This window comes from Anticarsia gemmatalis, chromosome W (genome assembly GCF_050436995.1).
Source record: "Anticarsia gemmatalis isolate Benzon Research Colony breed Stoneville strain chromosome W, ilAntGemm2 primary, whole genome shotgun sequence".
In the NCBI taxonomy this organism is placed as follows: domain Eukaryota; kingdom Metazoa; phylum Arthropoda; class Insecta; order Lepidoptera; family Erebidae; genus Anticarsia; species Anticarsia gemmatalis.
The window spans coordinates 14,674,618-14,699,257 of record NC_134775.1 but is presented as its reverse complement, the minus strand read 5'-3'; the positions used below and the strand labels follow the sequence as shown (position 1 = coordinate 14,699,257).

At 38.1% G+C, this 24,640-nt stretch overlaps 1 protein-coding gene across 1 annotated transcript; it reads right to left on the bottom strand.

Annotated features, from left to right (window-relative positions):
- Positions 1–888: 888 nt before the first annotated feature.
- LOC142986004 (uncharacterized) lies at positions 889–23,819 on the bottom strand. Its single transcript, XM_076134238.1, has 7 exons — positions 23,688–23,819; positions 23,326–23,636; positions 17,930–18,144; positions 17,190–17,435; positions 3,469–4,482; positions 2,293–3,030; positions 889–1,457 (listed from the first exon to the last, which is right to left on the bottom strand). Exons 1-7 carry the CDS (start codon positions 23,817–23,819, stop codon positions 889–891), a joined length of 3,225 nt encoding a protein of 1,074 aa, XP_075990353.1.
- Between the last annotated feature and the right edge of the window lie 821 nt (positions 23,820–24,640).

Here is a 24,640-nt window from a genome sequence, read left to right as displayed (position 1 = left end):
GGTAGCACTCCACCAGTTTTTGGTATAGGAATAACACGAGGAAGTAACGTAATTGGTGAATTATCAGCTAATTCCCTGGCAGCAGCCATAGCTAATTCTATAGCTACTTTTTTGCATTTCGGTTTTAATTTTTTCATTTGTTTTTTCGTTTTAGTAATAACGCTTTTCAATTTATTTTTTAGTCCTTTTCCAGATGTATCTTTTTGCGAACAATCGTAGTTACTCTTTTTTAGTCCAGAACCTGTTTTAATTTTGGCTGACATAGCGCTACATACCAAACGTGCTGCGAGTTTTTCACCGAGAGTAGCATCCCGGGCTGTACAAGCACCCTTATGGCGCTTGCGTTGGTGGCGGTGCGAGAACACAGAACCACGGTTGTTCTAAATTGACGACTAGGGAATTATAACAATAAAACACCTGACGCCTGTTCTAAGTATGGTACTGTATTCGGATACACACACACACACACCATACAAACTCGGGGTCTTATATAGACTCGGTGTGAAACAAACGCTTGCGACTTTTAATTTAGCACACAACGCCATCTATCGAGCGTCATGACAAAAAATTACATTTCTTTTTTATTACATAAATATTTTTGTACATATTTTACTTTTTGTTGTTTTTACATATTTTTTATATTATTTGTATTATATTGTCTGAACATACCGCCCACCAAGGGCATTTAGTGGCGAAATGTCCTTCACATTGTTCTATAATATAAATAGTTGTTCTACTCAGTTGATAGCTGACAAAAAATACATAACCATTTGAACCCACACATAAAATCAATCTTAAAATTAAACACATTAGCAATAAATAAACAGTTGATTCAGTTTGTAAATATTGTATAAATTTTGTATAAGTGTAAATAATTAAAAAAATATATCAGTCTTGTGCAATTGGTAAAATACAAAGTTTAGATGTGGGCCTTTTCAAAGTCGATGATTTGGTACGTAGTGTGACTACACGGGTTATATTATCCTGACCCGGATGCTTTTGCATGACTCGACCTAATGACCATCGGCATGGTGGCAGGTCATCTTCTTTAATAAGTACAATGTCACCAACATTAGGTTCTGGTACTTGTACAGACCACTTGTACCGATTCATGAGGTTTGACAAGTATTCATTCGACCATCGACGCCAAAATGATTGTAACATTCGTTGAACGAATTGCCAACGTGTTAAACAACCTACACTGGTACCTTCATAATTGACGTCAGGTACGTTTATAAGTGGCTCGCCAATCAAAAAATGTCCTGGTGTTAGTGGCAATGGCTCACTAGGATCAGTTGAACTAATAATACTTATTGGTCTCGAATTTAAGCATGCCTCTACTTGTGTCAACAATGTGCTCAGTTCCTCATACGTAAGAGTCGACTCACCAATTACTCGCTTGAGATGAAATTTTGTTGATTTCACCCCTGACTCCCATAAACCACCAAAATTTGGTGCATGGGGAGGAATGTAATGCCATTCAGTACCAATTGCTTCCAGACTCTCTGCTATAGTAGACTGACAAGCTGATACTTGATAGTTGTTGCAGCTCTCGGTCTGCACCAATGAATGTGGTAGCGTTATCGCTCCATAATTTTGCGCAATGCCCTCGACGTGACACGAAACGTCGAAATGCAGCCAAAAAAGCCTGTGTACTCATATCGCTTACTATCTCTAAATGCAAAGCTCGTGTGCACATACACACAAATAGGCAAATGTACCCTTTGTATGAGCGGTGCCCGCGGCCCTTGGAGGTTCTTATATTTATTGGACCAGCGTAGTCAACCCCACTGTGTAAGAACGGACGTGCTGGGGTGCAGCGAACAGCTGGCAAAGAACCCATGAATTGATTTTTACAACTTGCTCTCTGCTTAGCACAGGTAATACATTTGCGTACGTGATGTTTTACGAGATTTTTAACTCCAATGATCCAATATTTTGTCCTTAAATAATTAATCATAAGTTGTGGGCCGCCATGCAAAGTTTTATTATGAGCATCGGCCACAACAAGCTCTGTGAAATGAGACTTCTTTGGCAAAACAATTGGGTGTTTAGTTTGTTCTTCTAATAGCGACTTTTCTAACCTACCTCTAACTCTTATAATGTCCTTGTTGTCCAGATATGGACATAAAGATTTTAAATCACTAGTTCTAGTTTGTAAATAGCCCTTTTCTTTTAATTGTGTGTACTCACTTTTAAATATATCCTTTTGTACTATTTTTATACATGTATTTTGTGCTTCTTCTATTTCTATCTTTTGTAAATAATTTTCCTGATTTTTGCCCTTATTTAAAAAACGACGACAGTAAGATACTACTCTTAATAGTTTCGTTAGAGATGAAAACCTATCAATAATTGATACAGGTATTGTAGCTACGTGTGTTTTTATAGACTGTTCTAAGTTACAGATCAAATCTTTTGGTCTACTATATACAATTTCTGTATTCCCTAAAAAAGATGGACCTGAAAACCATATTTGATTTTGCACTAATAAGTTTGGTAGTAATCCTCGTGAGGCGCAGTCTGCAGGGTTATTTGCACTTGAAACATGAAACCATTGAGATGAATCTGTTACATTTAATATTTCAGAGGTGCGATTGGCAACAAAAGTCTTCCATCTGCTGGGATGGCTGTTTAACCAGGCTAACACAACAGTGGAATCGGTCCATGCTATAATTTTTTCCCTTGGGATACTTAAGATTTCAGCTGTTTCGACTAATAATTTAGCTAGCAGTACCGCACCACACAGCTCCAAACGTGGAATACTGACTTGCTTAATGGGAGCGACTCGTGTCTTTGCAACCAGCAGTGAGACGTGTACATGACCTGTGCTATCCGTTCTACGCAGATATATTACTGCAGCATATGCTGCCTTGGAGGCATCACTAAACCCGTGTAACTCCAAGTCATCTTTAGGCTTAGTGCCAAGCCAGCGAGGTACCTGAACTTTGCTAACTAGGGCAAGGTCTGCTCGATAAGTTGTCCACTCGTTCACCAAGTCTGTACTAAGTTCTGTATCCCATCCAACTCCTGCGAGCCACAATTTCTGAATAAAAATCTTTGCCAGAATTACTGATGGAGCTAACCAACCTAAAAGGTCAAACAGTCGAGCGATTTCAGAAATTACAGCTCTTTTGGTGACAGGAGCAGTCAATGCTGATGGGAAATTTACTGAGTACTGGAATATGTCCTCACTACGATTCCAGGTGAGTCCTAAGATTTTTATTGTACTATCAAGTTTTAATTCTATGTCCTTTTGTTCTTGTATTTCTATATTGTTGTCCTCTAAATTCTCTTTTTTGTTCTCTATTTTCTTAGTTAGACTTGATTGACCTAATTGTTCTCTTGTTCTATTTATTTCAATTGTTTTTATTACTTCTAACATCTTTTGTTTATTGCTATTCCATTTCTGTAAAATAAATCCTGCCTTGCTTAGTAATTCTGTAATCTGTTTGTATATTTCAGCACCTTCTTCAACACTATCACAACCCGTCATCAGGTCGTCCATGAAGAAACAGTTTAAAATTTTATCTCTAGCAAGTGGATACTGTTCTCCTTCATCGTACGCTATTTGATGGAGTGTTCTAACTGCCTGATAAGGAGCAGAGGCTGTGCCGAACGTAACAGTCAAGAGCTCGTAGTCTGTTATTGGTGTTTCAGGACTATCACGCCAAAGAATACGCTGAAACATCGTATCTTCATCCGCCACTCTTACTTGACGATACATCTTGATGATATCGGCCACTAGACCTATAGCATGTAGTCGCCATCTCAGTACTGTGTGTCGCAAATCTGCTTGTAACGTTGGCCCTACCATCAAAGTGTCATTCAAAGATACGCCTTTGTTGTTCTTCTCAGACGCATTGAAGACTACGCGGACTTTAGTAGTCGATTTATCGTTCCTGACTACGGCGTGGTGTGGAAGATAAACCGCTTCTTGTTTTTTGTAATCATTTTTCTCTACTGCTCTCATGTGTCCTAAATCTAAATACTCCTTTATTACCCTACTATACTCTTGCTTAAGTTCTATATTTCTACCTAATCTTTTTTCTAATGACCTAAATCTAGCTTCAGCTATGCCCCGTGAATTGCCAAACTTACATGGTGGATTTGAGTCTCGGAATGGTAGCTTGACAACATATCTGCCTTCACTATTCCTTTCAGTGGTAAGCTTATATAACTCCTCGCATCTTTCCTCTTCTGGTGTAAATAGCTGTTTTGTGCTACCTTGTTCTTCGATTTCCCAAAACTTCTTCAAGAGCTCATCTTCCTTTATCTGCGCATGCATGACGCTGATATTTCTTGTCCTTACATGGTAAACATCAGAGGGACAAACTGAACCTGAAATTATCCATCCCAAAGTAGTGCTCTGAGCTATGAGAGTTCCAGAAGGGTTCTTCTTAATGCCTTCCTTTATGATGGAACTGTAAACATCTGCTCCCAAAAGTAGATCTATCTTATTGGGTACATAGAAATCTGGATCTGCGAGAGATAAATTTGAGCCGAGCCAATCAAAATGAGTTACAGTCATATGACGTTCAGGTAAGTAAGATGTAATTTTACTCAGAACATATGCATTGAACTGATGCTTGAAGTCGCTATCTACTCGTGACCTTATCGATAAGCTAACCATATAATTTGCTATAGTTGTTCTGTCACTGCCCAAACCCGAAATGATTCCTTGTATTGGAATCTTTTTAAGGTGAAGCAATTGTACTGTGGCTTCGGTTATAAAGCAAGCCTGCGACCCTTGGTCTAGCAAGGCGCGAACTACCTGATAATTACCCGACCTGGACTCGGCTTTTATTAGCGCCGTGGCTAACAAAATCTGTCTGGGTTTGGGTAAAGTATTGGTTGATAGACACGAAATTATTGGTTTATCGATTACGTTAGAGGAACTGGGCTGATCTACTAAAGAGGTAGTGGCTACATTATTGATCTGAGAGCTTGGTTGATCGAGATGTAGCAAAGAATGATGTCGTTTTTGACATATTTTGCAAGTACTTGGAGCCTTACAAGTATACGTGGTATGATTACTGCCTAAGCAGTTAAAACAAAGTTTGTTTTGTGCTACAAATTCACGTCTGCTATTAATTGACTGATTTGCAAACTTCTTACAAAAGCAGAGTTTATGGTATTCAGTGCAGAATTCACACCGCATGCCAGACGAATTTGTAACCAGCAAGGACTTCGATTTTTGACCTATAGTTCTATTGACCTGGTGGGCTGCTGTTTTAGCAGGTTCTATAAACTCTAATGCTCTAAAACGCGTTTCTAAAAATAACCTAAATTGCTTAAGCGTTGGCAATTCGTTACTATCGGTGGGACTTACAGACAATTCCCACTGTTTGCGTGTCTCTAAATCTAATTTATAAACTACAATATGAATTATAATTATATCCCATGTACTCACATCTACTTTCAAATTTGTAAGTGCATTTAGGCAATCATTGGTTGTATCCAACAATTCTTTGAGAGCCGAACCTGACTCTGTATACATGCGCTTTTGGCCAAATAAACGTTTAAGGATACAATTAGCTTGATATTTTTTGTTGTTATATCTTTTCTCCAAAATATCCCAACATTGAGCATAATTAGCGTCACTTATGCCTAATCAATTGCTCGGCTTCTCCAGTAAGATGATTTTTCAAATAATGAAGCTTTTGACAATCATCCAAAGATTCATTTTTATGTACTAAGGCTATAAATAAATCATTGAAAGTGACCCATTCGCTATAATTACCTGAAAAAGTAGGTATGGTAATTTTGGGTAATTTTACAAAAGAATTTGATGATTTTTTAGATGAATTGTCACTAGCCTTTTCTTGTGGTAATTTAGCAGTAAGTTTATTTAGCATTGTTTTCATGAGTGATTTATAAGTAATGTAATTGTCTTCTGTAGCGTCATAGATATCCACTACTTCCTGACCAATCTCTTCTACATCGTAACTTTCATGTATCCTTGAATTAATATCTTTAAATTTTATCCAATCTTGTTCTAAAAGTTCTTGTCTTGTTTCTATGTACTCTAATGTAAGTCTCTCTTTCGGACTCTTCTTAAAATTAATTAAACCCTTTTGTATAACTACTTGTAAATTCCTTAACAGATTGATTAATCCTTCCATTTTTATGAATTTAATTTAACTGTAAATAAACTTTAATAAAAATATTTAAATCTACAAAAATACTTTAAAATAAGCAAAGCTTTCTAAAATATAAACACCAAATAAAATCTATTTCTACAAAAAAATGTTGAATATAAAGCGTCTATAAGCTGGCCAAATAAAAGCTTTTATAAGCTAAATTAACAGCTTAAGCAAATACGTGGAGTAAAGCCAACAAAACATAAACCAAACACACAGGCAAACATAAAATATAAAAGTAAAATAAAATTACAACATAAAAAAAATTAAAGTTAAAACCAACAAAATTATTCTAAGTGCTGCACTAAACACAAAAATTTTACAAGTGTTTTAAATGTTGTTTTACACTTGGAGAAAATCGGGCATAGAGTCCCCGTTCCCCCGTTTTCTATAAAAATATTCTAAGTCCTAAGCATGCATTAAAACTAAAGTAACTACAAACTACACTTAAAATTTACTAAGTCCAAATTCTCTTCAAAATTGTTCTAAGTCCAGTTTCTATTCAAATTTTCTAAGTTTAAATCTTGATGGCAATAAGGTTCAAAATAGCAATAAAAGTTGATCTCGTACTAATTATTTAAAATGTACTCACGGTTGCACTTCACACTCACTACACAATTTGACCGACTGGTGCTGCCCTCTGTGATGTGGCGTGTTGAACTCCTGGCTACCGTCCGTGATGTCACACGGCGTAGACTCGATGCCGTAGACTGCGACGTCACCAGCAACTGCTCCAGAAGACGTCGCCTGACGTCACCGGGTTGTTCTCGTACTGTTCACGTCTTCTCTTACGTCACACGTTGCACTGACAGCCACAAGCTTGACCGCTTCAAGCGGGCCGCTAGCGCTGCGGGGCCTAGTACCTTTGTCGCAGCAATCCACTGCGAGTACAGGCGGCGGTCCTCAAAAGGACCGTTGTTCTCAAAAATCCGAAATCCGGCTCGAAGGACCAATGTACAAGCACCCTTATGGCGCTTGCGTTGGTGGCGGTGCGAGAACACAGAACCACGGTTGTTCTAAATTGACGACTAGGGAATTATAACAATAAAACACCTGACGCCTGTTCTAAGTATGGTACTGTATTCGGATACACACACACACACACCATACAAACTCGGGGTCTTATATAGACTCGGTGTGAAACAAACGCTTGCGACTTTTAATTTAGCACACAACGCCATCTATCGAGCGTCATGACAAAAAATTACATTTCTTTTTTATTACATAAATATTTTTGTACATATTTTACTTTTTGTTGTTTTTACATATTTTTTATATTATTTGTATTATATTGTCTGAACACGGGCAATTGCTCGCTTTTTCGTCATATTTAATAAAACTAAATCTGCCTTGTGGCGATCCTTCAAGTTCGAAGACTTATTATAAGCAATGTCGTGTTCTTTACAATATTCGTCTAATTTATTAACACCTTTATCTCCTCGTCTAAGTCTTCTAATTAATTTTGTGCCCGGCCCACAATAATTATAGTCTGGCAAGTGTAACTCAAACGGTAAATGATTTATTAGCCAATTGAGATGACTGCTCTCTCCAATACACATGATAAGACTAATGATAATTATATTGAACCTTTAATAAATAGAATTATAAAGTAAAAAAAATATGTATTAATTTGTTACAATTTATTTGATTTTTCAATCCAACTATTCCCAGAAGGAGGCAGACTTTATTTCCTTTCCGTCTTAGAATTTTCTCCACTAGATAGATATCAGGATGTTTCGTTCTTTGAAGCTCTTGCGCATTTAATGCCCCTAAGATAGGTTGACCTCGAATTGTATCTTCTATTAAATATGTGATAGGCGTAGTACTTTGAATCTTTTTTATTTTAAATATTTCTGTTGACCAATTGGGTGTATATCCTTTTTCAAAAGTGCCCTTGTACTTACTAATACGTACATAATCGTCTACTTTAAACTTACTTTTCATACTTTCACGTTTTTTGACAAACCTATATATCTTTCCAGTAGGCGTTTTTTATTTTTATTATCTACATCTGCAGGCATTTGATCAATTGTTCTATGTTTAGTATGATTATATTTATAGACAACATTATCAAGAGTATTATCTATCCATTTATAGTTTCCTTTTAAACTAAATTCTTAATACAGTTTGGATTTCAGGGTACGGATAAACCTCTCAACTATTGAAGCCTTTTTTGTTGAAAATGTTGAATAATAATTAATATGATATGTTATCATAAGATTTTGAAATGTATTGTTATAAAATTCAGTCCCATTATCCGTTTGCAGATTTTTAGGCACACGTCCATTGTTTAACAACATCTTGAAAGTGTATAATAGAATACGGGAATTAACGCGAACACGCATTTTACCTTAAAATGCCTAACGTTTCGGCGCAGGTTGCACTCGCCGTGGTCCCAGGCAGACTGGAGCAGCGATGACAGGACTTCGTGTATATGAGGCGGACGAATGTCCATCCACCCTCATATTTTGATTTTTCCAACCGCCACCACACACTATACTAACCGTGTCCCTATTCTGTGAGCTAACCGATTGCGAAACATAGCGAGATTTTGTAACAGTAATCACTGGATTCCACGTCGCGGATAATTTGAAGCCGTCTTCCCGATTGAAATTTGAATGTTTCTTGATTTCGATCGCTTCACGAACAATCCTCGAGTAGAAATGTCGTTCAGTGGAGAGGACTTGAGGGCGATGGAACTCAATCCAGTGATTAGTTCCTGCTTCGAGTAGATGTTCCGCAATGGCTGACTTGCTGATTTGACGGTTCTTAACAGCGGCGATATGTTCCTTGACCCTTTCAGCTATCGACCGCTTAGTCTGGCCTATGTAGGAACTACCGCAGCTGCAGTTGATCTTGTAGACACCTGGTGTTTGAAACGGTAGTACATCCTTCGGTGTGCCCACCATGCTGCTGACTTTTGCCCCCGGCGTGAACACTGTGCTGATGCTGTATTGTTTCAATACATTCCCGATCTTATCAGTCACTCCTCTGACGTAGGGCAAGTAGGCGGGCTGTCTGTTGACCTCCGGATGTTTACTCCGTTTCGTGATCCTGTTCCTTCGTCGACTTACGTGGTATCCGTTCATTCGTAGTACGTCCTGAACATGTTCCAGCTCCTTCCCAACATGTTCAGGGTCACAGAGGTCATGAGCTCTGTTCTTCAGTGACGTCATAACGGACTGCAAGTGACGGGGATGGTGATGTGATGTAGCGTGCAGGTATCTATCTGTGTGTGTCGGTTTCCGGTAAACACAGTGTGATAAGGATCCATCGGGTTTCGCGGCAACCCTCACATCTAGGAATGACAACGACATGTCCGTCTCCATTTCGTAGGTGAACCTCATGTTAGGGTGAATGGAGTTTAGGTGTTCTAGATATTGATCTACTTCCTGTTCACCTCCTTGGATAATGCAGAAGATGTCGTCCACATATCTTTTCCAAAGCCGTATGGTTTTTGGTCCGAGTGCCAATGCTTTCTCCTCAAAGTGCTCCATCCAGAGATTAGCCAGTGCAGGGGCAACGGGGCTGCCCATTGCGACGCCATCAATCTGAAGGTAATGTTGGCCTTGGAAAAGGAAGTAGTTGCCGTCCAAACAGTTTTTAAGTAGATCAATATAGTTAAACGGCATCTCGTTGTCCTCTAGCTTGGTCTTTACCACGTCCAAACACTCCTTAATTGGAACATTGGTGAAGAGCGACTCGACGTCAAAACTCACCATGACATCACCCGGTTCCAATCTAAGGTCCTTAATAATCTGGACGAAGTGCCGCGAATCTTTCACAAAAGACGGTGTATTTCCCACGAGTGGCTGCAATACTGACGCAACGTACTTTGCAAGGTCGTAAGTAGGAGAGGCGATTTGACTCACGATAGGCCGCAGTGGTACGTTGGACTTGTGTATTTTGGGCAGGCCATATAATTTCGGTGGTTGGTGCGACTTCGGTTTATACAGTCTCTCGTACTCGTCTTCCGTAAAACAGGACAACAAGGACCTTTTCTCTTTCATGGTGAGTTTTGACGTCGAGTCGCTCTTCACCAATGTTCCAATTAAGGAGTGTTTGGACGTGGTAAAGACCAAGCTAGAGGACAACGAGATGCCGTTTAACTATATTGATCTACTTAAAAACTGTTTGGACGGCAACTACTTCCTTTTCCAAGGCCAACATTACCTTCAGATTGATGGCGTCGCAATGGGCAGCCCCGTTGCCCCTGCACTGGCTAATCTCTGGATGGAGCACTTTGAGGAGAAAGCATTGGCACTCGGACCAAAAACCATACGGCTTTGGAAAAGATATGTGGACGACATCTTCTGCATTATCCAAGGAGGTGAACAGGAAGTAGATCAATATCTAGAACACCTAAACTCCATTCACCCTAACATGAGGTTCACCTACGAAATGGAGACGGACAGGTCGTTGTCATTCCTAGATGTGAGGGTTGCCGCGAAACCCGATGGATCCTTATCACACTGTGTTTACCGGAAACCGACACACACAGATAGATACCTGCACGCTACATCACATCACCATCCCCGTCACTTGCAGTCCGTTATGACGTCACTGAAGAACAGAGCTCATGACCTCTGTGACCCTGAACATGTTGGGAAGGAGCTGGAACATGTTCAGGACGTACTACGAATGAACGGATACCACGTAAGTCGACGAAGGAACAGGATCACGAAACGGAGTAAACATCCGGAGGTCAACAGACAGCCCGCCTACTTGCCCTACGTCAGAGGAGTGACTGATAAGATCGGGAATGTATTGAAACAATACAGCATCAGCACAGTGTTCACGCCGGGGGCAAAAGTCAGCAGCATGGTGGGCACACCGAAGGATGTACTACCGTTTCAAACACCAGGTGTCTACAAGATCAACTGCAGCTGCGGTAGTTCCTACATAGGCCAGACTAAGCGGTCGATAGCTGAAAGGGTCAAGGAACATATCGCCGCTGTTAAGAACCGTCAAATCAGCAAGTCAGCCATTGCGGAACATCTACTCGAAGCAGGAACTAATCACTGGATTGAGTTCCATCGCCCTCAAGTCCTCTCCACTGAACGACATTTCTACTCGAGGATTGTTCGTGAAGCGATCGAAATCAAGAAACATTCAAATTTCAATCGGGAAGACGGCTTCAAATTATCCGCGACGTGGAATCCAGTGATTACTGTTACAAAATCTCGCTATGTTTCGCAATCGGTTAGCTCACAGAATAGGGACACGGTTAGTATAGTGTGTGGTGGCGGTTGGAAAAATCAAAATATGAGGGTGGATGGACATTCGTCCGCCTCATATACACGAAGTCCTGTCATCGCTGCTCCAGTCTGCCTGGGACCACGGCGAGTGCAACCTGCGCCGAAACGTTAGGCATTTTAAGGTAAAATGCGTGTTCGCGTTAATTCCCGTATTCTATTATACATTAAACATGCAACGCGAGAGTTTAAAAGTTATGATCTTGAAAGTGTTACTTATAACATCTTTGTTCTTCGATTTCAAAGGAAAAGCCCATGCGTATTTCGAAAATGTATCAATAACAGCAAGAACAAATCTAAAATTTTTGTTTTCCTTAGAAATTGATTGCATGTCAATTAAATCCGCTTGCCATAGATCGTCTATATCTTTCATGATAACGTGTCTTCGTGAAAAGTTCACTCTTGCATTTTTATGAATTTCGTTGACCATTTCGGCTTTACTCATGTTTCTTTTTGTCTCAGTTTAATTATGCCTCTACGCAAGTTCTATGTAATACTGAATAAACGCCACATTATTTTTACTATTTATTCTTTAATAATACCAGCTTCCTTTAATTCTTCGATTATTGATAAAATTTCGTTATCGTGATTTGAATTTCCAGCATCTCTTGACGCAACTAATAATTGCAATCTCTCAACCAATTCATTAGGGTCATCCCAATATACTAAATCAGTGTTATTTTTGGATTCCTTAAGCTTTGGTAAGTTTCCTCCAAATTTAGTGGAAACTTTGTCATTGAATATTTCTGAAAACAATGGCCTGATAATTGCACGGTATTTTGTTCCCTTATCACCTCTTATTTGACCATTAGGATTAAAGTCTCTCTTATGCGCATTTGTAAAATGTAGCATATCCTTATAGACAAGTTTGTCCTTGTCAGATATTAATTTTAAATCAGGTTTTCTTCGAAGTAACGTTTCTTTTAGTCCAGGGGTTAAATTATAGGCTCTGTCACCGATTTTAACTAAAATGACATTATCCCTATTCAAGTTGTCTATTTTAGAAAAGGATACTGATAAATTACCCATCCATAATCTCTTATTTTCACTTCTTATCCCAAACGGTATATTTACACCATCATAAATGTCATGGTATCATAACCTTCTAATGATATTTCTAGGTCATCTGGTAATTCAACTTTGGGTGACTTTTCAACTGGTTGTTCAGAATCTTGGTTTGGGTTATAACTGTTCTCAAACATTGCATTTGAGCTAGTGTTGATGTCATCAGATTCAGTGTTTTTAGTATTGTTGAGAGATGTGTTTGTCACATTCGTATTCTTCATAATGGGTGTATTCGAGTCAACTAGCATTTTAAGAGGATCAGCGACAGGTTTTAGCATTTTATCAAGTGATAAGTTCATGGTATATTCCTGAGTTTTCATTTGTTTTATTTTATTCTTTATGGAGTCTACGGACTTTATTATTTCTATTTTAATATCTTTATCCATCTTACATGCAACGACCGCATTCACATAAAGAAGAACTAATACTAATTTACTTTGTATGTTATTCACAATTATAACAGTTTGTATCATCAACTCCATCAAATTTAAAAAATATATCAATTTTTTTTCTGTATCTGCCATTATTTAATGAACATTCTTTGTTAATAAGTATGAAATTGTAACGATTACTCCAAACTCTTTTACAAATATCTTTAAATTGGTTCCAATTTAAATCAGGGCTGACATGTTCCTCATAAATATGTTTTAAGTTCACATCATCTGTTTAAATACTATAAGCAAATTTGCATTATCACGTAACAATTGCTTCGGGATTTTGGAATAAGTTTGAGATAAATAGAAACAATCGATTTGTTTATGTCGTCCATACAGAAATAATTACGGATATTTGTCTGCTTCTCAGTTGCAACGTCATCAAAAATAAAAATAGAATTTGTTAAAGCTTCACTTGGAGCCATAACATCTTTATCATCATTAAATTCATAGAATTTAATCTGCGGAATTCTTCTTATTACTTCACTCAAAAAGCGATATTTTGGTTGAAAAGTGGTTTTAGAGTAAAGATATATATTTTTGAATTTCAGTCCATTTTCATGTAGCACTAAACTGATCATAACATTTGTTTTTCCACAGTTAGATGGCCCACATATTATACAACGTATTGTATTTGGTAATAAAGGGCTATGCCTTACGTGGTGAGGAGAGTCACTAAAGCTTATATTATTAACATTCAGGGATATGGGCTGCTTGATCAACTTCATATTGCCTATTAATATTATCACTAATAAACATACCAGTATATACCCGCACAAAGTCTTACTTTTATGTTCCTTAAAATCAATATTCTTTATCCCCTCAATAACATTGTGAGGTAATTAAGTAAATTACTCGTAAGGTGATTTCATAAAAATATAAATAAAATCAAAATTCTGAGTAAAATATGTTCTTTATTAGCTTACAAAAATCATTACAAAATTTAATGTTTATAAAATCGTGGCATACATCGTACAAATATAATATTTATTATTCTAACATATGCGGTCACAATGACCCCAAGGTAAAGTGTCTATTTGATTAGTTTGAACAAGTCTTTTATCATCTATTCTATTTAAAATTACTTTATTAACTTCCTGCGAATACAATACATGTTTGCTGGATTTTATCATATTCATCTTACATTGTAAAGTAATATTCTTAAATAAAACTCTCTTATGATTAGATAATTTCAAACGTTTTGTGACAGGCTTTGATACTCCTTTGGCTTTATTAATCTGCGTTTTTATTGACTTAATACAATAGAGTTTTGCTCTCAAACCTGTGAATTCAGTTATTACGTCGCCACCTTATTCATCTTTAAACAAACCGGGAATTTTATTATTTACCTTTGGAATACCGTAAGGATTATTAAAATCAAAGTTACTGGTATCAAATTTTAATATATTTTCTTTCAAATCCTTATAAAAGTTTTGTGTATGTATAAAGTATAATAAACTGTCAGTATCAGTATAACATAGTTTAACATTTTCACCGTATTTATTTTTAATGAAATCATAATGAAAATTATACATATGTTGTTTAGCATATTCTAATACAGCAAAACCAACGTAGATAGGTCTATCTAAAACAAGTTTTTCGGGATTCAATTGAAATGCTAGAAAGTCTTCACTAAATATACAGATACTTTTTAAGTTTGGTTTAGCAATTAGTTTTTCTGCACCTATTGTTTTATTTGTTCTATTCTTATTATCATTCCACTTAGTCACCAATTTAACATCAACTTGTTTTCGTTTATTTTCTATAGTTTTTCCAAATATTGAATTATTCAGAAGTTTAAAGAAATCCCTTTCAAAAGATGTCTTTGCTGCTTGACGCAATTGAGTATTTAAGTCTATATACTTTTTTAAAAAGTTTTCTTGTTTAAATTGCAGTATGCGATGTATTTTTTTCAATACAAGACCATTTTTAATACATTCTTTTAAATGAATATAATGTATTACATATTTATACTTGTCATATAAGTTCGCTATTAACTTTTCTGTCTTTCCTCCTATGGGTATGAACTTTTCTGGAGCGAAAGGCAAATCACTGTGTAAATTATGTAAGTGTTCGGGATACATAAGATCAACTTCTAAAATGTAGCCGTACTCAGCATCATCAGGGGTGTCAAATAGATGAAATGTTAATATTTCAGGGCTTGTCAAAAATTTAAAATCTGATATTGGTAATTTTCTAGTCATTGCATATCCATAAAGATTGTTACAGTCAAGATATACTAAAAATGTTGATGGTTTAGAATCATCAAAATGAGGGATATAAATATTATTGGCTTTAGCATATCGGTGGGAACATTGAGCTAATCCACCACGTATTCCTTTTTCTATCATATTATAAATGTCTAAATCATGAATCAATTCTAATTGAACGCCAGTGTAAAGGAGCATAGCGTCCCAACTTAAACCGGGGGAACTTACATAGTAAGCAGGATCAAGATTATAATATTGTAAACATATATTTCTAAAGTTTTCAAAAATATCGCACAGCAGTAAAACATCGCACTTCAAATATAAATCAGTATATTCACCAAGACTTCTAATATGTATTAAAGAAATTCCAAATAGTTTGCGCATGTTCATATTCGCTATCTGTTAAATGTTTCATTTGCAAGCTGTTGTAAAAATAACGCTTTGGAGGTAGCTGTGTCTCATTATATTTGTCCCATGAATCAATATATTCGTAGGGATATATACCTTTCCTTCGTATCAAATCAAATTTTTCGTCAGCAGGAAAAAGTGATCATAGATTCAAAAAATCACTGTCTGCTAAGCTTTTACTCAAATTATCTAGGCTTGAACTAAGAAACTGGAATGAATCTATGAATTTAATATGCAAAGGTTTATTATATTTATCGGTTTCAATAAGTTTAGTAATACTTAAATATTTTTCTGTTGTCTTGGGAATTATTTTTATTTCTCCATCGTATTTTGCCAATTCTTTGATAAATAAATGGGAATCGTAACCGGATAGATTATGAAAAACGATAGGTATGAATGAACATACTCTATAAATTAAATTACAGTGTGAATGTGCTGCGCCTCTATACTCTGATGAAATATGATCATGATCTCGCACTTTGTCATCAAACAACAATTGTTTACAAATATGACATGTACTGGCATTGTGATAACTATTAATTTGCTCTGGAGTCATTGGTTTCATGGCTTTAACAGTTGTCAAGATCTCATGGATTGATTTAGTTTCTTCAATGATTTTCTGAACAAAAACTTGTACACAGTCTTCTCCTCGATAAGTTACAAATTTATTTAATTTTCTGTTATGTGAGCAACACACATAGTATGCAAAACACGAAGGCTGGTGCAATTTATTCTTTATAGTATTTTTATCAGTATTTGTTTCATTAAAATGGCATAACAGGCTTTCAAAATCGGCATATATAACAAAATTAATTTTTTGTTGTCTTTCAAAGTGTTTAAACTGTAACGTACTGTTTTTATCCGGCAATATAGTTATAATCTTAGAACATGCATGAGAATGAAATTTTGCTGGACTTGTAAAAAATTGTAAACATGTCTCACATAAACACATTCGACCTTTATGTCGTGAAACTTGGCGTCTCACTAAGCGTAATAAGTTTTTTATCAAACAATAATGACCTCTGTTTTTTTTTTCGTAATATAATAAATTTACATGTTTATCTCTTCTGAAATTTGTAACATAAAGGGGACCAGTTACATTGTAATGTTTATCCAGTCCATAAATATTAATACTTAAATCACAATTCTTGTTCTCAAACAATTTGATATCTTTGGGTGATGGTGGGAATGTAATTCCAGTTATATTAAATATCGTGCTAAAATGTGGATAAGAGCTTGTCCTGCAGACATTATATTTAACTGGAAATAATGCTGCTAGAACGCTCCATAAAAAACAATATTCATCATCATTCTTAATATTTATACAGCTCTTTGTATTCTTAATAACATCTGGTAGCTCTATGTAAGATCCACCTCTCATGGGAGAATATTTATTTATATTTATTTCTAAGTGACTCAGTGATGTGAATGACCATCCTGATTCACAGTGCTCAAATTCGGTTAATTCCGACTTAAAAGTATCTCTTAAATTTAAATAAAGTTCATTAAAATCTGTACTTTTATAAATAACTTCGTATTTTGTATTAAATGATTTCAACTGTTGCTCACCTGTTTTACTTAAAACAAAGTAAGCAAATAGCTCAAAGTTTATTTTAATACATGTATTCTTTAATAATGATATCTCAATCAGTTTCAAAATGTCATCTCGCTTACCATCCAAGAACGTCTCTGCTAAGCGGTACTCGTCTTCTATGGATGGATTTAAGCGATAAGTCATTATTCTGTTCTTAAATGCTGTGGCTATTATATCAATATCTTCAAACTCTGATTTTATCAAACAATTCGATTTATGGATATTAGTTCGTTTATGATATCTGTATTCATCTCTAGGAATCTCAATTTTACATTTATCACAATTTATACAGGATCTTGATGGTGAATCAGTAGAGGATGGTTTTGCTGAAAAGAATAATTTAAAAGAATAGTAGTAATACATTTATTTAAATACATTTATATAATATACATTATTATTCTAAATATAAAGTATTGTCAATACACTTAAATCATAGTATAGGTTAAATTAACATTTAAGTATTCTATAAAAGTAATAAGCATATGTATAATACATATTCCTGGAGATTCGTTTAGATAGTATTAAGTATTCTACTGGTACGAGTTTATAAAAGTTGGTGTACGATTTTTAAATTCTTTCCTCGTCTCCTTTACAAATTCATTTATATGTTTCCAGGACTCAGTGTTTGAATTTGTTTTATTTTTTATAGTTATTACGGAATGCCGCCATCGATTGACTGGTGGCACCCGCTCAATTTCATCAGTATTATAAATTTTCAATTCAATGTAATAATTTCCAGTTTTGTCTTCATCTATTTGACGCGGAAAACCGTTTGCTAATCGCCTTGTAACGTAGGAATAAATGGGTGCTATTTTTTTACCGGTGGTGTTGCTACGATGCAGTTCGTCGTCGTCGGCGCTATCGGTGCCGAAGAGATCTCGCGCCGTAGCTTTCGCCTTCGTCTTCTTCGTAGTAGAAGGCTGGCTATCTGATGTCTTCTCAGGAATCTTTCGCTTCTTCTTGCTTGACTTTGTAGGAACGTCAACTGTTGACTCGTCGGATGATGGGAACAATTGGTCAGCCATTTGCTTAGACCTGAAAATAATAAATAATATTAGTAAGTAAGTGGCAATAGTAACTTTATGAAAGAGCTCCCCAATGGATAATAGATTGCTTTATTTTAAATAAATTATTATATTATTAAAGATTGAATACCTAGAAGAGCTTTTAAAATAGTTGAATGATCAAATAGTAGAATTATTGAATAGTTGATTGATCGAATAGTCGTTATTAAAAGTTTAATGACTGAATAGTAGAATTATTGAATAGTTGATTGATCGAATAGTCGTTATTAAAAGTTTAATGACTGAATAGTAAAATTAGTAAATTATCAAATAGAAATAAAAGTAACTTACATCTTAGAGAAGATCTGGGAAACTTCTAGGTACCGAGGAGAGCAGCTCCTGCTTGTAGCTCTTGAACAAATGTTATACGGTCTTCCTTCAGTAGCTACACTCTTAAATAGTGGTAAATCTACGTCACAGTATCCCAAATATAGAAAAGGGCACGTGTATTAAATGATGTGTCAGAAAATATAATCCAAATACGATAGTTTACATTATCTTAAGCATTGTAACATAACACTAATTTAGCTTATTATGATAATACTTACCCGACTGCATCAAAGATGATGTGTTTAATGTATTGATTTTGTGAAACCAATTTCGTTAACCACGTTAATTTGTATAATTGCGCTATGGTGATCAACTGATCACATAGCTAATAAACATGCATAATCAGTATGTTAAAAATACATATTAATTCATATTGATATAGTAAAATATATTTATCTCTTGGTGACTTACAAATCATAAGTTAAATTAATTTATGTAAAAATTAATAAACATAGTCTCTGCCTACCCCGTTGGGAAAGAGGCGTGATGAATATGTATCTACGTATGTATGCATGTAAAAATAGGCGAAACCGATCACAAAAATAGTATGTTGATATAACGATATTGTTTTGATTAGTCTCCTTATAAAGAAATGCTTACATTGTAAAAAGTAAAATAATTATCTACGACATACTACTTACGATGACTTCACTCGCCGTATCTTCTCGATTAAATGTATGAAAAAATATAGAGCGAACAAACGAACAGTCGTATTTATTTTATCAATGTATAATTATGGTAAACAATAATATATTAGGCGTCATGGTGTCTTACGGTTTCAATTACATGATACCATTTTAGACTGTGAATAAGAATGCAACAAAATCATACGATTTTGAACTCTATAAATGAAAGAAATATCATATATAAGTAAATGAAAAAAAAAAAAATTAAATCTATTCTGTTTCTACTTCGAGCGACATAGCGTTATTGCAGTACAATGTCGGTAAGTAATTATTTTATTTGTAAAGTATAGTACAATTATACTTTAACCTTAATATAATATAATGGTGGTATAAAGAATATTTCTGATTATTCCACAGGACACAGAAGATCTTTTCAATTGTATACCTATGGATCAAGCACCAGTGCAACAAAGGGCTGGACAAAAAACGCTGGGTCTTACACGCAAAAGATCAAAAACAGATCAAACATTTTTTCAGTATATAAAGAAACCCGTCACTCGAGGAACAAAAATAATTAAGATAGAAATTTATGACACCGACAATTTCCTAAAATCTGAACAACCGATATGCAACTGTGAAACTGATGTGTGTGTTCAACATATCGTGAAAACTACATTATTTGATGACATTTATACCAGTACGAGAGAATTAATATCCAAAATTCAAGATGATATTGAAACAAAAGCATAGATTGACTAATTTGCATGATAAATTCTATACCATGTGTTTGAATGTTGTAAATAAATATGTATAAATGAGCATTATTTTAAAAATGTGTAACTTGAAATAAATTGATACTAAAATTAATATTTAGTTTATTTTCTATCTCATAAACTGCAGCACCTTTATACGGCAGCGGCGGACGGCGCGTACGTGCATTCCAATACCAGCTACGTAACGTGTCGTATGGATCACGTGCTGCTTGAATGCGAGATATTGTTACCTAAAAACGTCTTCTTGAATCATTGAATGAATCTAGCGTGCACTTTGTAAACCAGTAAAGAATTAGAATGGTTATACCTGAATTATGAATGCTGAATGAATCAATAATATACATGAATTTGAATGATTGTAGATTTTATTAATCAAATGCACATTGAAGCGAATAAATAGGAATTAGATATAGGTTTAAGTTTGTATATTAAAAATAGTGTTAATTTAACAATACCAGAATCTCTATATTACTATTGCGTACTTTGCAGATTTATTTGCTCGGCGGCACGCGTTGGAGACGCTTACGTTAACTACAATATATCAATCCGATATTAATATCTATTTTCGAATAATAAGAATGAATGAATGACTGAATGATGGTTGAAATTGGGCGTTTCTGGATCTGATCTGATCCAGAAACCCCAATTTCAACCTACTACCAGCGCGGTCCTACTTCGACCGGGGTATCCTGGTTAGGCAAGGCCCTCGAGGTAACCGGGGAGGTGCTGAACCTTATATATCGGTGGTCAGATAAAGTCTCAGCCCCCTCGAGGACTCTCCAGGACTGGACACGGGGCGCAAGTGCGGGGGTGGCAAATGTAAGGTCCACTATGGACCCACTCCGCTGGCGCACGCACGTGTCCACGGCACCCCGGTTCAAGACAACAAGGCCCGTGGCCGCCAACCAATCTTCGACTTCCTCGCCCCGCGCGTCCGTAGAGGGGGAACCCCAAGCCGAGGATTTGGCATTGAAGTCCCCCAGGACCAAGGCGGGGCGAGACCTATCACGGCCGACCGCGGTGCCGATCCGCGCGAGAAACGCCTCGAATTCGGCCAGGCTCCGGTTTGGCGAGAAGTAGACGCCGACGACGACTATGTCTCCCCATGTGACCGCCACATAACCATGGCCCCTCGCTGTGGGTACGAGGGGCGAAACTCCGACGGCGGCCGGGGAGACTACGGCTACTGAGCCGTCTAGATTGCCTGCCCAGTCATCCCTGGGCGGTACGAAATATGGCTCTGCTGCCACCGCTAACTTTATGGACCACTGTGCCAGGCTTTGGGAAGAGAAGATCCTGGGCCCTGGCACAGTGGTTCAAGGAACAATGGCAAAAAAATCACTAGTATTTTTTGAGCGTCTACGAATCTCAATATTACCAATGTACTTTATTAATTATCGTATGAATTTCAAGAATATCATTTTTACTTCTAATGGCGACATTTAATAGATTAAACAAAAAGTAATAAATTGACTATCTAAAAATGATTCTCCATTTCCTTTAGATAAAAAAATGTTGCCATTCGGTACTTTGTTGTTTAATAAGTAGATTTATGTTGTCTTTGTCTATTTAATTGTTTAAATAACTAAATAGTCTTCAAGTAAAATATATTGTTATGACAAGTTATTAAAAACAGTGACTAATGAACTTCTCATTTATTTTGCTCATACAAAGATATATTTACAGTCAACAGAGATATTTTAGTAGTATTATCTTTTTAAAGTATGGCAACTAAATTGTCTACTTCGGTTCGTTTTGATTGTTTGTCGTTGACGTTTGGTGATTTTCGACATTGACATCGCAAAACACAACAACAGTTGTGGTTTGCGATTACTATTGCTTTTTCGTACCTGTTTTCAAACAGCTCTGACTTACTGAGGATTTCTGCTGTATTTGTTAACCCTGCATCTCTAACGGATTTCGATTTGCATTGCATCTACATCACTTCTACTGGTTCATCATGGACGTTTCCCTTGCTGTTTGGATTTTGTGAACTATGTAGTTTGATACTTCTTCAAGTATGGGAAGTCGTCTCAGACTGACTCGAATTTTATGCGTGAATTGTAACATAGAATAGCTTCCGCTGATACCCAGCTTTGGAACAAATTACAAGAGTTGCCACATTGCTGACTATCTAATAACATATCTCACAAAAATAGGTTGTCCGGTGGATAGGCTGCTGTGCTGACTTTAGTCTGGTACTTAGGATAGCCCAGGCATCAAGATAATATTATAGCACCAGCTGAATTTTAAAATGGCATTATAATCAGAGATGTGTATGAAAAAAATAAATAATGTATAACCTTTTCATTTTTATTTACCTTTGTTGTTACAACCAAGCTGATTTATACTATCTCATAACTTAAATACCCCATAGAACAGTTTGTTTTATAATATAACAATCTAGTAGTAGGACAATGACTCAATTAAAATCTGTCGGAGTGAAGTTGGCTACAAATGGTTTAACAGCAAAGAATTGGAAATGTAGACATAAGACCCAGAGGTTACCATACGGAAACCTCTGGGTACATATTAGTTTTGGGGCTATACCTGCTCGAAAGGTTGACTTCACTACGATGACGATAGTAATATACTACAATAGATGATTGGCGATACGTCAATGTTCCCCTACGCCTGCCCCGTCGTAGAATAATAGGGGTGATATTATGAATAGATTAACATTCAAACAATATTTGACAAAAATATTAACATTTTAATTAAGTGATGATGACATAGCCTATAAAAATATAAACTCAAATTACTCAGGATCTCCGGCGCGCCTAATGAACATATTTATATATTTAGAATCAGGAATTAATGCTGCATATTATGACATTTGTTTTATTTGAAGACGCAACATTTTAAAATTAGTGATTATGATGTATGAGATTTTGCCATTGTTCTTTGTTTGAAGGAGATGGAGAGCCATTAATGTTGGGTCTCCATCTCCACCACGTCTGCAGGCACTTCCGGGCCGGTCTGACGACTGCGAAGCGGCCTTGGCCTTCTTCGCAGTCTTCTTCTTCTTCCTCTTCTTACTAGGGTTCTTGGAGTTTTCCCCTTGACTCTGCTTTCGACCTTTTGGTGGGGCGCAGGCTTTGCTCCCCACCACGTGCGCCGCCGGCTTGCCTGCCGCGGCGCAAACGGCACAGTTCGGTGCTTCCGAGCATGACCGGGCAATGTGGCCCGGCTTGCCGCACCGGAAGCACGTGCCGCTCCTATCTACTTCGGACGTGCACCGCGCACAGACGTGGCCGCCTTCTAGACAGCGGTAGCAACGGCGCTCGCGTGGGGGGAGGAGTTCCACCTGCGCCGACACCCAACCGATCAAAAGGCGGCGGCCATCTACGATTTTCTTGGCCGCCGCAACTGGGCAACAGGCCCAAATAGATCCGCCGCCGTGAGGGCCGAGGCGGATCTGACCCAGCCGAGAGGGCGGCCTTTATCTCCTCGAGTGTGGCAGAGTCGACCACGCCCGTGATGCGTAGCTCGGCGGATTTCGTGGGCCTGGACACGCGCACGATGTCCTCCCCGAGGACTTCGCGCAATTTTAGCGCGAAGGCGTCCGCCTTCTCGGCTCCGGACGCTCCTGGGAGCTCAAACATGCGAGCCCCCGTGGCGGCAACCTTGAACCGGACGTCATTGGGGCCAATGCCCAAGTCGGCCAGGTTGATCTTGGCCTTTGCGTCCCCAATGACGTCCTTGTAGGAGGCGCCGTTCTTCACCGCCTCCGGCTGCAGTGTTATGACGACTGCAGCCGACTTAGGAGTCCGGAGCTACGCCGCCTTCTTCTTGGACGCCTTCTTTGCGGTCTTAGGCGCCTTCTCCTTGGGCGCCTTGGCCGCTTTCCCGTTCTTCCCGACGAGCTGCCACTCGTTGGCAGTCGTCGGGTTAGCGGGCGATGTTTTGGCAGGCATGGCCGCCACCGCGCTATACGACGGTTGTGATTGTTTGTCGCGCTTCCCTATGGCACCTGGGCGTCTGCTCACGGCCTATGCGACACAGGTACTTGCCGAAACAACCGTGTCCGGTCAAGACCTGCGTCAGCCGATATGTGAGCGCGCCGTGCCCTCTCTCCAGCCACTCCGTGACCGCCGGCCGCACGGCCTCGATGGTTATGAGGCCGGCGCTGGGGTCTTCCAGCCGTCACTTCCACGCCGCCAGGACATCTTGGCGGAGCTCTGCTCTCCGCGCCTCGACTTCTTGAGGCGCTGGCAGTGAGCCTCCGCCTCGGGCCTCCTCGCGCCATGTATAGAGTGACGCGAGGGCCCCCGCGTCTAGGTCCCACGGCGGCGTTCCGGCCAATAGGCACGCCACTTCGAAGGAGATCGTGCGGTAGCCCCTCACGGCCCTGACGGCCATCACGCGCTGCGGACGTCGCAGCGCGGCGATGTGCTTGGCCGACAGGGCATTGGCCCAGATGGGTGAGCCATATAGGGCCATTGACCGCACGATCCCGGCGTACAGCCGTCGGCAGGTGTTGTTTGGCCCCCCGAGGTTTGGCAGCAGGCGAGATAGTGCGCCCGCCGCACCTACGAGTTTGGGGGCCAGCCAACTGAAATGGGCTGTGAAGTCCCATCGGCCGTCGAGAGTCAATCCGAGATACTTCATCGACGGTGCGATGCCGATGGTGACTCCGCCTACTATTATGCTGGATCCTGGTGGGGGGCGGCGTCGGGGCTCATGGAAAAATAGGGCCTCCGACTTTTCTAGTGCCACCTCCAGACCCAGCCGCCGG

Excerpts from the sequence above, each read along its gene's own strand:
- LOC142986004 (XM_076134238.1), bottom strand. The coding sequence starts at position 23,819 with ATGCCTGCCAAAACATCGCCCGCTAACCCGACGACTGCCAACGAGTGG. Across the intron at positions 18,145-23,325 it reads AAGGCCGCCCTCTCGGCTGG|GTCTAAGCAAATGGCTGACC; the intron begins GTCAGATCCGCC and ends TATTATTTTCAG. Across the intron at positions 1,458-2,292 it reads ATCTTACTGTCGTCGTTTTT|CACCAAATTTTGGTGGTTTA; the intron begins TAAATAAGGGCA and ends TTCCTCCCCATG.